The 17305-nt window shown below is 45.0% G+C and overlaps 1 protein-coding gene across 8 annotated transcripts in view; it reads right to left on the bottom strand.

Moving 5' to 3' along the window:
* fam13c (family with sequence similarity 13 member C) overlaps positions 1-17305 on the bottom strand; it is a 102162-nt gene that overhangs the window by 3897 nt on the left and 80960 nt on the right. For 7 of the 8 annotated variants that reach the window (XM_055647230.1, XM_055647234.1, XM_055647235.1 and 4 more), the window contains 6 exons: positions 13242-13323; positions 9958-10160; positions 9772-9855; positions 6806-6901; positions 3246-3448; positions 839-940 (listed from right to left, as the gene is read on the bottom strand). In XM_055647230.1, the coding sequence (XP_055503205.1) occupies positions 839-940; positions 3246-3448; positions 6806-6901; positions 9772-9855; positions 9958-10160; positions 13242-13323 (770 nt within the window). The remainder of the gene's footprint in view (positions 1-838; positions 941-3245; positions 3449-6805; positions 6902-9771; positions 9856-9957; positions 10161-13241; positions 13324-17305) is intronic. The other variant, XM_055647233.1, reaches the window with a different exon arrangement.

The raw sequence follows: 17305 nt of genomic DNA, 5'->3' as shown, positions 1-17305 counted from the left end.
GCAACATTAACACTATCCTACTCATGCTGGGGAGAATCTTACAATTTTACCAAGCCAATTAACCTTTCAACCTGTACGTCTTTGGAGTGTGGGAGGAATCCGGAGCTCCCGGAGAAAAGCCACGTGGGTCACGGGAGGAACATACAAACTCAGGGAAATACTAAAAATCATATCAGGTTTTCAGTTTCATAATGGCACAAGGAGCAGCACAATGGCGCAGCGGTAGAGTTGTTACCTTAAAGCGGCATTCGATCCTGACTACGAGTGCTATCTGTACAAAGTGTGTACATTCTCCCTGTAACCACATGGGGGTGCTCCCGTTTCCTCCCTCACTCGAAAGACACACAGGTTAATTGGCTTCAGTGGGGTCAAGGAAAGAGCGTTCACGTCGCGGCCCTGTTCCCACCAATCTTTCCACCACCACGCACAAGAAGCAACAAGACAGACACCATTGTATGCAGATGCCGAGAAGTGTGTCCAGCTCCGACTGAACAACTTCTAATCTTGTGTGTGGACTCGATAAGAAGAAGATTGGCTTCAGTAAATTATGCATTGACACTAGAGTTCAGGATAGTGCTAGTGTATGGGGTGATCTCAGGTCTGCGCGGACTCGGTGGGCTGAAGGGCCTGTTTCTGCACTGTATCTCTAAAGGTTATGGTTTGCATTTTTAAATAAAATTGCTGAACACATCCTCAGATTAATTAATAATTCCCAGCTTGTTTCACTGATAATATTTAAATTAACAAGATCCTCAGATGCTCCCCCTCCATTACTGAATGACTTGGCTAATTTATTGGGCAATATATTCATGTGCATCTAACAGTTGGTTTAATTTACCTTCCTGTTTGTTTGTAGAATTGATCTTCGAACTCTCGGAGAGTTTTACGGAGTTTCTTTTTCTCTGCTCGAGTTTCACGAAGATGTTCCAATAGTTCAGGCCTGTACGAACAATGAACAGACATTAAGTATATAGCAGCAGTCTACTGCCAAGAAAGCAGTTTTCTAAGGATGTCACTATTGTAAAGTAGCGGGTCTAGCTGCCAAATTGTGCAGGGCAAAGTCCCACAGACATCAATGAGATAATGGTCAGGTCATCTGCATTTTTAACATTGTTAGTTGAAAGATAAACTGTGACCGAGACCCTCGGGGACAATGCCACAGCTGTGGACCTTTTTAATAAGTATCTACCTTAGAAGGCAGTGGGGACTCTATATTTCTTTCAAAAGACCACACCACTGTTTGTGCAATCGTCCTCACTAGTACGCTGAAGACGCAGCATAGATCTTATGTTCAGGTTGCTGGAGTGACGAGCCAGAGATACGACGGACCCAAGCACTTTAGCAACTCCTCAAACTGCGGAGCATCCTGGACAATATAGCTCACCCCCTCCATGACACACTGGTCAACCTGAGGAGTACCTTCAGCAACAGACTGGTTCCGCCAAGATGCAGGACAGGACGCTGCAGGAGATTCTTTTTCCCTGTGGCTATCAAACCGTACAAGTCATTCCCCCTTCTGTCATTGGGTAGACCGACTGACCCCCTTCACCTCTCCCCTTCCCCAAATCTTTGCGCATCCTTTCAACTCATCACTTTAATTTCATGTTTCATGTATTTTAACGACTGTTTCAATTTCCCTCCCGGGATAAATAAAGTTCTATCGTATCATAAACCAGGCCTTTGGGTGCCCATGTCCATGCCTCCTCCAAGCTTAACAAGTCACTTCATTACAGTATTCTTCATTGCCTTCGCCTGCACAAAATGTCAAATCGATCAATAGAGAACCAATTGGATTGATCCAATCTAAAGCATTCTGCACTAAATCACACTCTCCTGCTCTTTCCAGCATGCTTCACAATTTTGCTTATTACTTTTCACAGATTGATCCAGATGCCTTCTGAAAATTAACACCAAACCCACCGCCGCCGCCCCTTCACACAGTGCATTTCAGATCTCTGTTACTGGGAAAGGAATAATGACTAATGCCCCTGTCCCACTTAGGAAACCTGAACGGAAACCTCTGGAGATTTTGCGCCCCACCCAAGGTTTCCATGCGAAAGTGGTTTCCGCTTCTATGTTCCGGCGATTATTTCAAAAAATTCAAAACCGGCCGCGACTAAAAATAGGTTGCCGTTTTAAAAATCGGTCATTTTTTAGTCCAAGCCGGGGTTGCGATGCTAGTTGAAGGTGGATGCCGGAGGTTGCAGGTAGTGAAAGGTAAGACAAAAGAAAAACCTCCGGGAACCGCTCAGAAACCTTGTGTGGGGCGCAAAGTCTCCACAGGTTTCTGTTCAGGTTTCCTAAGTGGGACAGGGGCACAAGGGTGCCATATTCCAGTGTGGTGACAATTTAAAATGTCAAATTTGATCAGAATCCCAGTTGCAATTGGAAAGGAAGAAGGTTATGAGAGCGACCAGCTTTCAAGGTGGTGGTTTGCTGTTGTCACTTACTGGGAGGATGTGCAGGCTTTGGAGAGGGTGCAGAGGAGGTTTACCAGAACACTGCCTGGAATAGAGGGTATTAGCTACAAAGAGAGGATGGACAAACTTAGACTGCTTTCTCTAGAACGCTGGGGGTTGAGGGAAGACCTGATTGAAGAATATAAAATTATGAGGGCCATAGATAGGGTAGACAGTCAGAATCCTTTTCCTCAGGGAAAAGATTGGAATACGAGAGAAAACTGGAGCACGCAGAGAAAACCCACTCAGTCCCGGGGAGAACGTGCAAACTCCATACAGACAGCACCTTTAGTCAGAATTGAACCAGGGTCTCTGGTGCTGTAAGGCAGCAACTCTACTGCTGAGCCACTGTGCCACACCTGATTCTACATGTTGTGTTATATCTGGCAAATTTATTGCCTCCTGCTATATCTCCACAATTCTGAAAGATTGTGCATCAGCTAGACTTACAGATTTACGAGAAATACATAACCTTAGATTGACTTACAAAACACATTATTGGGGCTAACATTCACGTACAATGTAGAAACATATTTATAAACCATGTCTTGCATCTGCCTCAACAATTCTTGATTTTACATTTCCTGAACAAAACATAAATAAATCAAATCACATACAGGAAAGTCAACAGTTTGCAAAATTCTCAGCCTCCAACGGATCATGCAAACTCCTCTGTGAAAGTCCCTCATTCAAGCATCAAATTCCTGACAAACCGTTAATCGACTCGTGCAATTTAATTTGAGTGGAATCATTCAAAGAAAAATGCTGAAAAGTAGTGAAACTCACATGGAGGCTTCGTGTAAATTGGCCAGTGAAGTTGTGAGTTGCCTTGCATCCTTCTTTTCATCTAGGGGCATAAATCCTGGTTCTCGATCTTCATCTCGATGACCTACATTGTCTACAAATTCTTGGAATGGCAAGTCGGCTGCTGGTCTGCAAGATATTTCACATCCCTTCATGATGGTTTCTTCATCTGAACCTTCTTCTTCCTGCGGAAGTCAAATGTCCAGCTTTATTACATTCTGCAATCACGCATTATAGATGATAACTAATGGCTACTTCACTTTAAAACAGAATGGGTGGCACGGTGGTGTAGCAGTACCACACACAGTGCCAGAGACCCGGAATTCGATCCTGACTGCGGGTGCTGTCTGTACAGGCAGAGCCTGCCTATACAGACAGTGACCGCGTGGGTTTTCTCCAGGATCTCCGGTCTCCTCCCACACTCCAAAGATGTACAGGTTTATAGATTTATTGGCTTCAGCAAAAATTGTAAATTGTCCCTAGTGTGTAGGATGGTGCTGGTGTACGAGGATCGCTTGTCGGCTTGGACTTGGTGAGCCAAAGGGCTTGTTCCCACGTTTTATTGTTAAATTAAACTAAACTAAACAATGATCAAGGTCTTTATTTAGATCTACTGAGCCATATAGTTAACGACTGCCGATAACTGCCCCTGTTTTTGCAGGAGCTTGCAGGTGCAATAGGTTAGACTTTAGAGAAGTCAGTAAAAAACCTGCAGATTAAGACACAAGGTGCTGGTGGCGGCACACTGGAGCAGCGGTAGAGCTGCTGCCTCACAGCCCCAGAGACCCAAATGCGATCCTGATCTTGTGTGCTGTCTACTTGAAGTTTGTACGTTCTCCCCGTGACTGCATGGGTCTTCTCCGGGTGCTCTGGTTTCCCCCTACATTCCTAAGAAGTGTAGTTTCCTAGGTTAATTGGCTTCCATAAATTTCCCCTGGCGTGTTGAATGCAAAAGTGAGTTAACATAGAACGGGTGATTGTTGGTCAGTGTGGACTCGATGGGCCGAAGGGCCTGTTTTTTTTTTTTAAATCGCTTAAAAAAAATCACCGGGTCAGGCAGCATCTTTGGAGAACATGGATAGGTGACATTTTGGGACCCTTTTCAGACTCATTGTCTGAAAATACTGCAGATGCTGGAAATCTAAAACATGGAGAGAAAATGACAGAAATACTCAGCAGGTCACGCTGCATCTGTGTGAAGAGAAACAGTCGATGTTTCAGGATGGAAACCTTTCATCAGAACTGAAAAGGAGATAAAAGCAGCTGGTAAAGTTGGGGAAGGGTTTGATGCGGTGGTGGTGAGTAGGGCATATCCCAAAAGCTGCACAAGCATCTATTGTCTCATTTTAAGTTCTGACAAAGGGACCTGAAACCTGATATAATGGAAGCAAGACACAAATTGCTGGAGTAACTCAGAACCACCGGCAGGGTCGAGACCCTTATTCAGACCCTAAAACGTCACCCATTTCTTCTCTCCAGAGATACTGCCTGTGCCGTTGAGGTACTCCAGCATTTCGCGTCTTATCTTCGGTGTAAACCAGCAACTGCAGTTCCTTCCAATACCTGATATAGTGGCCCTGTTTCTTTTCACACAGAGGCAAGCCTGTCCTGCCGATTATTTCCAGCATTTTCTGTTTTGGTTTAGACTTTTGTCCAAAGATGCGAGAAAAATCACCTTGGAATTTGAGGATTCCATGTGAAATTAGTGTGTGGACCAGTTATGACTGGGCATAAACTCACTGCAAAAAACAGCCATTGCAGCACGTGAGGTCAAAGTGTCAGTAAGACATAGAATCATGATTTCACCCTGCGCATGTGTCTGACATAGAAAAACATAGAAAATAGGTGCAGGAGGAGGCCATTCGGCCCTTCGAGCCAGCACGCCATTCATTGTGATCATGGCCAATCAATAACCCGTGCCTGCCTTCCCCCCATATCCCTTGATTCCAGTAGCCCCTAGAACTCTATCTAACTCTCTCTTAAATCCATCCAGCGATTTGGCCTCCACTGCCCTCTGTGGTAGGGAATTCCACAAATTCACAACTCTCTGGGTGAAAAAGTTTTTTCTCACCTCAGTCTTAAATGGCCTCCCCTTTATTCTAAGACTGTGGCCCCTGGTTCTGGACTCGCCTAACATTTGGGAACATTTTTCCTGACCTGGTGTAGTACTTGTGTATGAAGGTTTAAACCAAAGTTCGACACAAAATGCTGGAGTAACTCAGCTGGACAGGCAGCGTCTCTAGAGAAGAAGGGTCTCAACCTGAAACGTCACCCATTCCTTCACTCCCAGAGATGCTGCCTGTCCCGCTGAGTTACTCCAGCATTTTGTGTCTATCTCTGGTGTGGTACTTGTTCCACTTATACAGTGTCATTGGTTTCCACCCTAGAGCCAGCTCATTCAAGCTGAAAATCACCATTCTGCCTTTGTTGACCAATGCTCTCCCCCACAGGTTATTAAACTTTTCTTCCAAAAGGAATGCCAAAACATGCCAATTCACCCCAAATTGATCCATCTTATGTATGTGCTCACTGATCTACATTAATACCAGATTGAGGCAGTGCCTGACATTTACAAGAACTCTTATTTTTTTAAATGGCTACCTCCTCCACATGGCCTCCCGCACCCTAACCTTGGAACCCACTACAGCCAACAACCCTCTGAAAACACAATGTTAATTCATTTCATACACTTGGGTGTAGCCACAGAAATGTTTTATACTTTAATTTCAACTTTAGCCCTTCCTTCACTCACCATTGGCAAATATGCATTTTATCGTTCAAACCCCAAACGTTCAGGTTGAATTTGGTCGCAAGTCTCTTTGCCTACTTCTACAATCAAATGTTTGTGCTACTGACTCATTCTTTGAATTATTATCATTTTTGCTCTGCCTGTACTCTACACACATTGCAACATGAAGGGGGTTGGTACGGTGGCGCAGCGGCAGAGCTACTGCCTTACAGCGCCAGAGACCCAGGTTCGATCCTGACTACGGGTGCTTGTCTGTAAGGAGTTTGTACGTTCTCCCCGGGACCTGCGTGGGTTTTCTCCGAAATCTTCAGGTTTCCCCCCCACACTACAAAGATGTACAGGTTTGTAAGTTAATTGGCTTAGTATAAATTGTCCCCAGTGTGCGCAGGATAGTGTTAACGTGTGGGGATCGCTGGTCGGAGCGGGCTCGTGGGCTAAAGGGCCTGTTTCTGCACTGTATCTCTAACCTAAACTAGGAGCATTGGATAAAATTAATATGTCATTTTGTTTGCATTGAAGTCTGTCTTGTGAGCCGGGAACCACAATGTAAAGAGCAAGGAGAATCGCTCCATTCAGCATACTATACATTCGTACTATTCAAGAGAGAGTTAGATATAGATCTTAGAGCTAACGGAATCAAGGGATATGGGGAGAAAGCAGGAACGCTGTACTGGTTTTGAATGATCAGCCGTGATCATATTGAATGGTGGTGCTGGCTCAAAGGACCGAATGTCCTACTCCTGCACATAATTTCTATGTTTCTATGTTTAATTTGCTTTTGTGATCTACTTACAATTGTGGGGATTGTGGCTACAGGCGAGAGGAGCTGGCGGATGCTTCGGTATCTGTCATAGAGTGGCTTCATCAGTAGTTTTTCCTGCTTGGATACCTAAGCAAACAAAAACATACTGAAGTTCTGAATCTGATCATCAGTGACTCTTTACAATACGATACAATAGAACTTTATTTATCACAGGAGGGAAATTGATTTGCCATCACATTGATAACACACAAGATACATGAAACATGAAATTAAAGTGACGAGTGGAAAGGATTGGGGGGGGGGGGGGGGGGGGGGGAGTCAGTCTACCACACGGCAGAAGGGGGGGGGGGGGGTAGTTTGTGCAGTTTTTGCTAGCCACAGGGAAGATAAGGGGGAAATCCTTTAAAACCGAGATGAGAAGAACTTTTTTCACACAGAGAGTGGTGAATCTCTGGAACTCTCTGCCACAGAGGGTAGTTGAGGCCAGTTCATTGGCTATATTTAAGAGGGAGTTAGATGTGGCCCTTGTGGCTAAGGGGATCAGGGGGTATGGAGAGAAGGCAGGTACGGGATACTGAGTTGGATGATCAGCCATGAACATATTGAATGGCGGTGCAGGTTCGAAGGGCCGAATGGCCTACTCCTGCACCTAATTTCTATGTCTATGTTTCTATGTAAGAAGGATCTCCTGTGGCGTTCTGTACCGCATCTTGGTGGAACCAGTCTGTTGCTGAAGGTGCTCCTGAGGTGGGATGGTGCTCATGGAGGGGGGGATGGGCTGTGTTGTCCAAGATCCTCCGCAGTTTGAGGAGCATCCTCCCCTCCAAGACCACCTCCAGTGAATCCAACTCCGCCTCTACGACGGAGCCAGCCTTCCAGATGACTGAGCAATAACGGCTGCAATTACATGAAAATGTTGCAGATCACCATGGAAATCAACTGGGATTGGCGGGTGCTCTACCCAAGACCACAAAAAACCCTACAGTGAGCTTTGAAAGAAATGCATTCTTCCATGCAAACCAGCCCCTCCCCACCATCATCGACTCCATCTACACTTCACACTGCCCCAGGAATGCAGCCAACACCAATCAAGGACTATTCACACATTCTCGCCTCTTCTCGCCTATCAGCTAGAATATACAAAAGCTTGCAAGGACTTACTATCAGATTCATCAACAGCTTCTTCTTCCCCGCTGTTATCAGACTCTTGAACAGACTGCTCACGTGCGAGGGATGAATAACCAATCTTCAAATCTACATCCTTGCGTCACTTGCATGTTTTTATCTGCACTTTCTCTGTGACCATCGCACTCCATTCTGCCACTGATTTCCTTTCTCCGCTTGCACTGCCTGACGTACTCGTATATGATATGATCTGATTGTACAGTACGCAAAACAAAGCATTTGGCTGCAACTCGGTTCCCGGGGCAACAACAAGCCAAAACCAAGAGGTGGTGTTCAGGAGCAAGGACTGGAGCTCAGAAGGGAGAGGGATGGAATAGAGATCATAATAGACAATAGGTGCAGGAGTAGGCCATTCGGCCCTTCCAGCCAGCACCGCCATTCAATGTGATCATGGCTGATCATCCCCAATCAGTGCCCCGTTTCTACCTTCTCCCCATATCCCCTGACTCCGCTATTTTTAAGAGCCCTATCTAGCTCTCTTGAAAGCATCCAGAGAACCTACCTCCACCGCCCTCTGAGGTAAGATCATAAATGATAGGAGCAGAATTAGGCCATTCGGCCCTGACCACGTGGGTTTTCTCCGAGATCTTCAATTTCCTCCCACACTCCAAAGACGGGCGAGTTTGTAGGTGAATTGGTTCGGTACAAGTGCAAATTGTCCCTAGTGTGTGTAGTGTTAATGTGCGGGGATCGCTGGTCTGCGCAGACCCGTTGGGCCGAAGGGCCTGTTTCCGCGCTGTATCTCTAAACTAAACAAAGAAATAAACATAATTCCAGCACCAAGCTTATTCCTTCCACTTATTTTGTCCGGAGAGGACCCGCCGTCATTAGAGGAGAGGTCAACACGACAGGTAATGGGGGCACCGACAGAGAGACAAGGATGGGCCATGTGTAGTGAGGTCGCTGCTGCTGAGGGAGGGAAGGAACAAAGGAGGACCCTGCGTGGGGGGACCTCCATGAGGGAGGGGTGAGAACAATGGACAATGAAGGCCCTAGTGTGGGGGGATCTCCGTGAGGTGGAGTGGTGGGGGGGCAGAACGGAGAGGGATCTGGCGCAGATAACCTGTAAATTAACCACACGTTCAGCACACACATTGTGGGCCAAAGAGCCTGTTCCTGTTCTATGTTCTATGAAGGTGATATTGTTACAGCAGTTCTTTGTTTCTACGTATTATCAGACAAACCTTTAATACATTAGGGTACCATTCTCTGTGGACATGGAGAGCGGATGCAGACAGTTTTAACAGTTCATTTCCCCAGTGCTCTGTTTCTATTAAGGACATGGTAATTTGTTGTTCCTTACAAACAGTTAATGGCAATAATCGTGCAGAAAGGAACTGCAGATGCTGGTTCATACCCAAGAAAGACACAAAGTACTGGATTAACTCAGCCGGTCGGGCAGCATCTCTGGAGAAAACAGTCCGAAGAAGGGTTCCGACCCGTAACATCATCCGTCCATTTTCTCCAGAGATGCTGCCTGACCCGCTGAGTCACTCCAGCACTTTGTGTTTATCTAGTGGCGATAATTATGTGTTTACATTCCAGAGATTCAACTGCAATGATGCGCAGCCACTATTTTCTACGAACAGGTTGACAGGCAGACTTTTCATCAAAATACTTTTAGCCAGATCAAAGAGCTAAACGTGGAATCCCGTAGTTTAGAATAATGAAAAAACAAGAGCAGAGTTACTGTGGCCGACTATAACCTTATCTTTGGGTTCCGCTTGCAAATTACTTTTTACAACTCAGGACCCCACTGATGAGATTAACTTTCTATCATTACATTTCTAGTTCATTATCTGAATACATACCGGTCTTCCATGAATGCTTTCAAAATGCAATAGGCAATTTTGCATGTTGACCTTATCTAACCTCAGTTGCTTTTGTGTCATTTCCTGTGCAAGATATTGTTGAATTGTTTTGGTCAGACTGTTCAAATATCTATTTTTCATTGCAAATTACTCAATTACAGAACCATTCGCTAAAAGTCGAGGTACCTTGACATCTTCCGGAAGGCCAAGTATTTCCTGCTTTTCTTTCAATTTTTTCATCACAATTTGTACAGTCTCCTCAACACTTGGCTTCTGTTGCAACTCATGCTGCTTGTTCTCTTTGTCCTGTCTGGAGTTTACGGACAACAGGTTGCTTCGATGCCTGTGCCTTCTGTTATTCTCCTCCTCAGAGATCTTCAGCTTCAGTTCTACGAGACCAAGCATACAAAATGCCAGCAGTGAATAATAATACCTTACAGCTAGTGCCTATTAACATAGGCAAATGTTCATCAGATAGACCCAAAGTACTGGTGTAACTCAGCGGGTCAAGCAGCATCTCTGGAGAAAAAGGATAGGTAATGTTTCGGGTTGGGACCCTTCTTCAGGCTGAAGGATCCCAACTCAAAATACAGAAACATAGAAAATAGGTGCAAGAGTAGGCCATTCGGTCCTTTGAGCCAGCACCCAATTCAATAAGTCTGAAGAAGGGTTTCGGCCCGAAACGTTGCCCATTTCCTTCGCTCCATAGATGCTGCCGCACCCGCTGAGTTTCTACAGCATTTTTGTCTACCTTCAATTTTCCAGCATCTGCAGTTCCTTCTTGAACACTCCATTCAATATGATCATGGCTGATCATCCAAAATCAGTACCCCGTTCCTGCTTTATCCCCATATCCCTTGATTCCATTAGCCCGAAGAGCTACATCTACCTCTATCCCCCTAGCCTTCTGTGGCAGAGAATTCCACAGATTCACAACTCTCTGGGTGGAAAAGTTTTTCTTCATCTCAGTTCTTTAAAACGTCACCTATCTTTTTTCTCCAGAGATGCTGCCTGACCCGCCGAGTTACTCCAACACTTTGTGTCTATCTTCGGTATAAACCAGAATCTGCAGTTCTTTGTTTCTACCTATTATCAGACAAACATTTATTGTTGTAACCAATTCGCTCTTGGGGATTTTTAGAGATGTGATACCCTGCGCTTTGAATAGCGATAAATGAGTTTATTGCTGAATGCTGCTTAAAAAAAAGTTGCCTTCAATTTGATTTGTTGATAATGGATAAATAGCAGAGGTCACATGTCAATCAGGATCACACAAGTTGATAAACTCTCAGGACTCCCTTGACAGAAAGTTTCCTGGATATCTGTTGGGAACGGTCTCCGTGATTGGAGCCGCAGCTCATTTGATGTTGGCCTGTGGGCATGGATGACTCAGTGATTCTTTTTATAGACAAGCCAGAATTTCAACCGCTCTCACGTCTGACATTCTCCCCAGAGCCAAGGCTGCTAAAAATAGGCCAGCTGATCTTTCAGCGAGTTTGCTGCTTGCAGACAGGAAATGCTACAAGCCCACTGTCTCATGATTCTGAACGACGGTGAGATGCAATGAGAGAGCAGATAATGGCAAACCTTTGTTTTTTGATGTTCCCTGATTCCTAAGTCGAAGCTATAAATCCAAGTCTGAATAAGGGTCTCGACCCGAAACGTCACCTCTTCCTTTTCTCCAGAGATGCTGCCTGACCCGCTGAGTTACTCCAGCATTTTGTGTCTGTCCTTGGTTTAAACCTGCATATGCAGTTCTTCCTTACATTAACTATATGTATCAATTTATTTTATATACAGTCAGTGGGAGAGATTTAGGTCATAAGGTCAAAAGGGATAGGAGTAGAATTAGGCCATTCGGCCCATCAAATCTTCTCTGTCATTCATTCATGGCTGATCTATCTCTCCCTCCAAACCTCATTCTCCTTCCTTCTCCCCATAACCTCCGACACCCATACTAATCAAGTATTTAGTAATACAGGTTCTCCCGGGGTTTTGAACAGCAAATCTATGGGCACTGAGTACATGCAGAGAACGGCATGATTGAAGGGGAATGGATCTGCCCACAGTTGTGTGGCTGCAGGCATCTTCTGCTGGATAGGATCTGGGTATTTCCACATGCGTTCTCTCCCCACCAAACAGAGGCTGAGTTGAGCAGAGCCTGGTGCGCTGACCAGCCTCGGCCACTCGCTCACTGAGGCAGTGAGGCCGGTTGGTGACCACACGTCCCGCCCGCTCTGCCTGCTCTCCCGTCACTCACGCCCATCTCTGTGACCCTCTCCCACACACTGTTTGTGCTCATTTCCCACTCTGCATGTACTCATAGGTGAGCCTGGGAGAACTTGTATTACTCTATCTCTCCCTCCGACTCTCCAGAAAATAAATTGATACACATAGTACATGTGGGGAGGAATGCAGATGCCTGTTTAAACCAAAGACAGGCACTAAAGGCCAGAATAACTCAGCGGGTCAGGCGGCGTCTCTGGAGAAAATGAATAGGTGATGTTTCGGGTCTTGTCCCAAAACGTCACCTATTGCTTTTATCCAAAGATGCTGCCTGACCCGCTGAGTGACCCGCTGAGTTACTCCGGCTTTTTATGTCTGTCTTCAATATTTATAGTTCATTGGTTTAAAAGCGCATATTCCACATTTACAACTTGACACAAAACTTTGTGACCCAGTGAACTGTAAAGAGAACATAAGTTCATAAGTTCTAGGAGCAGAAGTAGGCCATTCGGCCCATCAGGTCTACTCCGCGATTCAATCATGGCTGATCTATCTCTCCCACCTAACCCAATTCTCCTGCCTTCTCCCCATAACTTCTGACACGTACTAATCAAAAATCTACCTACCAATCTCTGCCTTAAAAAATGTCCACTGACTTGGCCTCCAGAGCCATCTGTGGCAAAGAATTCTACAGATTTACCACCTTCTGACAAAATAAAATTCTCCTCGTCTCCTTCCTAAAAGAGCGTCCTTTGATTCTAAATTAAATTCTAATTTTGTGTCTATCTTAAGAATTTAGACCGAATGGACTATGCTTTCACGGATTTCACCTTTGGATGAACGGACTTGTTCTACGATGTACGATTCAATAAAGAGATCGCGATGCACGCCACATTCAGAAACCATAGCTACAATCAGTAGGAATCTGGGGTCTGTCTGCCAGCTGAACTGATCAGCTTTGTCCTGGAATATTTCGGCTGTGTACCAGCAGCGCCCACCCATAACGCAGCCGACTTTGTTTTCCATGCACCATGAGACCAGTCAGCTTTCTCAGGCTTTTTTTTTTAGAAGATTTGCAACTAATGACAATTTTCCAAGAACGGAATGTTCCATCCGCCTAATGCGGAGACCTCTTTAGAAACTTGCCCCTGGCGATGTGCCACTTGGTGCGTTGAACTTCACCACTAACAGTGATTTACTTCACAAACTGCATGCAACCGCATCGAGGCAGTGAGGTTCTGTACCTTTTAACTGCTTACGGGCCCTTGTTAGATCGTTCATCCACTTCAAGACCTCGGGATCGCCAACCTTATCACTATGGGAGGGCTAAAAACATAACAATTGGGAGTTAATCTTAAAATGGTTAGTTCTTTATTCTTATGTAACACACACACACACACACACACATGAACACTCGCACACTTACACGCACCGTGGTGTAAGGGGTAAACAGACAATTTCAGCTAAAATGATCCGCGACAGTAAATGAGCAGCACTGCATTCCAGACCCTTCGGAAGCAAGATTTGAACCCACTGTCTCCCAGCGATGCCTTTGCACCTGTGCACTATGCCTGAGAAAGTCCAACTCTTCACACACCATTTTGTGGGAAAGTGTACCATTGTATCTCGAGAACTAAAAGCTTAAACAGCTAAAAGCAAGAATTTCATTGTCCTGTCTGGGACACATGACAATAAACTCTCTTGGCTTAAAAAAAAATCGCTCATAGAGTTCAGAAATGTGTTAACCAAAGAGTAGGATTGCAACAAACCACAGGAGTACAGGGACGTGTAAGTGGGCAGACAATTTAAGGCAGGTGCAAATGTGAAGTGATTCACGTTGAAAAAATAAACGGAGGTTTACAGGGCAAAGCTTGAATTACACTTAGGGTAGGGCAAGTGAGTGTGTGAGCACTTTGGACTAGCGACCACTGTTCTATTAGCTTTTAAATAGTCATGGATAAGGACAGGGTTGGTCCACAAATTAATGTTCTATAATTGGGTTAAGGACAGCATCGATGGTATTAGACAGGAACTTGCAAAGTTGATTGAAAGCAGTTGTTTGCGGGCAAAGGAACATCCAGCAAGTGGGATGCTTTTCAAAGTGTGGTAGAGTTACAGGGAAACATAGAAAATAGGTTCAGGAGTAGGTCATTCGGCCCTTCGAGCCTGCACTGTATTCAATATGATCATGGCTGATCATCCAAAATCAGTTCCTGCTTTCTCCCCATAGCCCTTGATTCCGTTAGCCCTGAGAGCTATGTCTAACTCTCCCATGAATATATCCAGTGAATTGGCCTCCAGTGCCTTCTGTGGCAGAGAATTCCTCAGATTCACTACTCTCTGGGTGAAAAAGCTTTTCTTCATCTCAGTCCTAATTGGCCTACCCCTTATTCTTAAACTGTGACCCCTGATTCTGGACTCCCCCAACATCGGAAACATTTTTCCGCATCTAGCCTCTCCAATCCCTGAAGAATGTTATGTGTTTCTATAAGATCCCCTCTCATCATTCTAAATTCCAGTGAATAAAAGCCCAGTCGATCCATTCTTTCATCATATGTCAGTCCCGCCATCCCGGGAATTAACCTGGTAAACCTACGCTGCTCTCCCTGGTGAAAGGTATGTATTTTCCTGTTAGACTGAAGGGCACAACAGGTAGATTAAAATATAACCAAGGGCACTGTGGGAAGCTAGAGGGAATCACATGAGCCCTGGCTGAGATATATGAGTCATCGATAGGCTCAGGTGAGGTGCCAGAAAACTGGAGGGTGACTAATTTTATACTTATTATGCTTTGTATACTAATTTAATTTCAGAAAGGCTGCAAAGATGCGCTTGGGAACTATAGATCAGTAGGCCTAACATTTGTGGTGGGACAGTTACCAGAGAGATCTCTGAGGGATAAAATATACATGCATTTGGAAAGGCACGGGTTGATTAGGGATAGTCAACATGATATTGTGCGTGGGCAATCGTGTCTTAAGAATCCAAATGAGTTTTTTGAAGAAGTAACTAAAAAGGCTGATGAGGACAGGGCCATCGATTTAGTCTATATATGGACTTCAGCAAGGCCTTTGATAAGGGTCTGCATAGTAGGCAGATCTGCAGCAAGGCTAGATCGCATGAGATCCAGGCTGAGCTAGCTGACTGGATACAGAATCGGCTTAATGGTTGGAAGCAGAGGCGGTTGTGGGGGATTGTTTAGTTTAGTGTATAGTTTTGCTTTAGTTTATACTTTAGCTTACTGTCACGTGCACCGAGGTACAGTGAAAAGCTTTTGTTGCGTGCTAACCAGTCAGCAGAAAGACCACACATGATTACAATCAACCCATTTGCAGTGTATAAATTGTTTTTGGACTGGAGGCCTGCGACTAGTTGTGTGCTTCAAGGATTGGCGCTTGTCGTCTGCACTCATGATTTGGGCGAGTGCGTATAAGGCACGATCAGTAACTTTGCAGATGACATTTAAACGAGTGGTATCTCAGACAGTGAAGATGGTTATCAAGAATTAAACATAGAAACATAGAAAATACATGCAGGAGTAGGCCATTCGGCCCTTCGAGCCAGCTCTGCCATTCAATACGGTCATGGCTGATCATCCAAAATCAGTACCCAGTTCCTGCTTTCTCCCCATATCCCTTGATTCTGGTTATATCTAAGAGTTATATCTAATGGGCCTGTCCCATTTAGGCGACTATCTAGGCGACCGCCAGGGACTCGCTTTAATGGAATTCACCTACAACATGTGGCGACAACCTATGACAACCCTACACCACCCTGCGACAGCAAAAACTGTCGCCAAAAAAATCACCTGTAGTCACCGAAAAATTGGCCAAAGTGGGACAGGCCCTTCACTCGCTCTTGAAAACATCCAGTGAATTGGTCTCCACTGCCTTCTGTGGCAGGTAATTCCACAGATTCACAACTCTTTACAATGGTATTACAATGGTATCTTGATCAGATGGACAAGTAGGCTGGGGGACAGCAAATTGAGTCTAAATGCAGATTCTAAAACCAAAGCAGGACTTTCACGGTGAATGGTAGGGCCCTGGGGGAGTGTTGTAGAGCAGAGGAATCTAAGAATACACGTGGAGAGTTCCCTAAAGGTGGCATCACAAGCATGTACGACAGTGACGAAGCCCTTTAACATGTTCACTTTCATCAGTCAGGTAATCGAGTATGGAAGTTGGGCCATTCTGTTGTACATGGCATTTATGAAACCACATTTGGAATATTGTGTTTGGTTATGGTCACCCCACTATGGGAAAGACACCTTTCAGTTGGAAAAAGTGCAGAGATGATTACAAGGATATGCCGGGACTTTAGGGAGTGAGCTATAGAGAAAGGTTGGGGGCTAAGACATTATTCTTCAGAGTGCAGGAGGCTGAGGGACGATTGTATAAAGGTGTATAAAATCACGAGGGGAATAGATGGGGTGAATGCAGAGCCTTTTTCCCCAGGGTTGGAGAATCATGAACTAGAAGCCACAGTTTTAATGTGAAAAGGGAAAGATTTAATAGGAAACTAAGGGAACACATTTTAACACAAAGGGTAGTTGATACATGGAAGCGAGTTGCCAAATGAAGCAGTTAAGGCAGGTTCAATAACAACATTTCAAATGTATTTGGACAAGTAGATGGATAGGAAAGGTTTATAGGGATGAGCCGGCAGTCGGCAAGTGGGACTATCCTGGATGGGGCATCTTGGTCAGCAGGGACTAGTTGGGCCGAAGGGCTGTTTCTGCGCTGCATAAGGTGTAATTTTAAAATTCACGAATTAACTGAGAAATCTCTGAGTGGCAGAAAAATCTGAAGAGCAAGAAAGCAGGCTGGCTTGAACGGGAGCCTGGAATTTAAAAATGTATAAGGAAGCTGTGCTAAACCTTTATAAACGCTCCCAGCTTGCAGGACTGTGGGCAATTCTGGACTTCAAAGATTTGGAATGATGTTAAGGTGTCAGAGAGGGGGTGTACAGATTCAATCTGGAACCCCACTGTGGACAAGAGGCTTCAGCGATGCCAAGAGGCAAGGTTAAGCCGTGTTTGTTCTTCTCAAGCCAAGGGAAGATCAACTAAAGGCATTCAAAATCCTGAAAGAGTTTGATGCTGAACCTGTAAGGGCTAACTGAAGGAGGGATGATCGCAAGAGGATATGGATTTATAATGATTGGCAAAAAGGATGTTGGTGGTGGTAGACACAAAATGCTGGAGTAACTCAGCGGGTGAGGCAGCATCTCTGGAACGGGGGGGAAGTTTTGGGTCGAGACCCTTCTTCAGTGGTGGTGGTAATGGTTTCATGGGTAGAAGGGCGAG

The sequence above is a fragment of the Leucoraja erinacea genome, chromosome 15, assembly GCF_028641065.1.
Source record: "Leucoraja erinacea ecotype New England chromosome 15, Leri_hhj_1, whole genome shotgun sequence".
In the NCBI taxonomy this organism is placed as follows: Eukaryota; Metazoa; Chordata; class Chondrichthyes; order Rajiformes; family Rajidae; genus Leucoraja; species Leucoraja erinaceus.
Note: the sequence above shows the minus strand (reverse complement) of the source record. Positions and strands in the feature narration are given on the sequence as shown.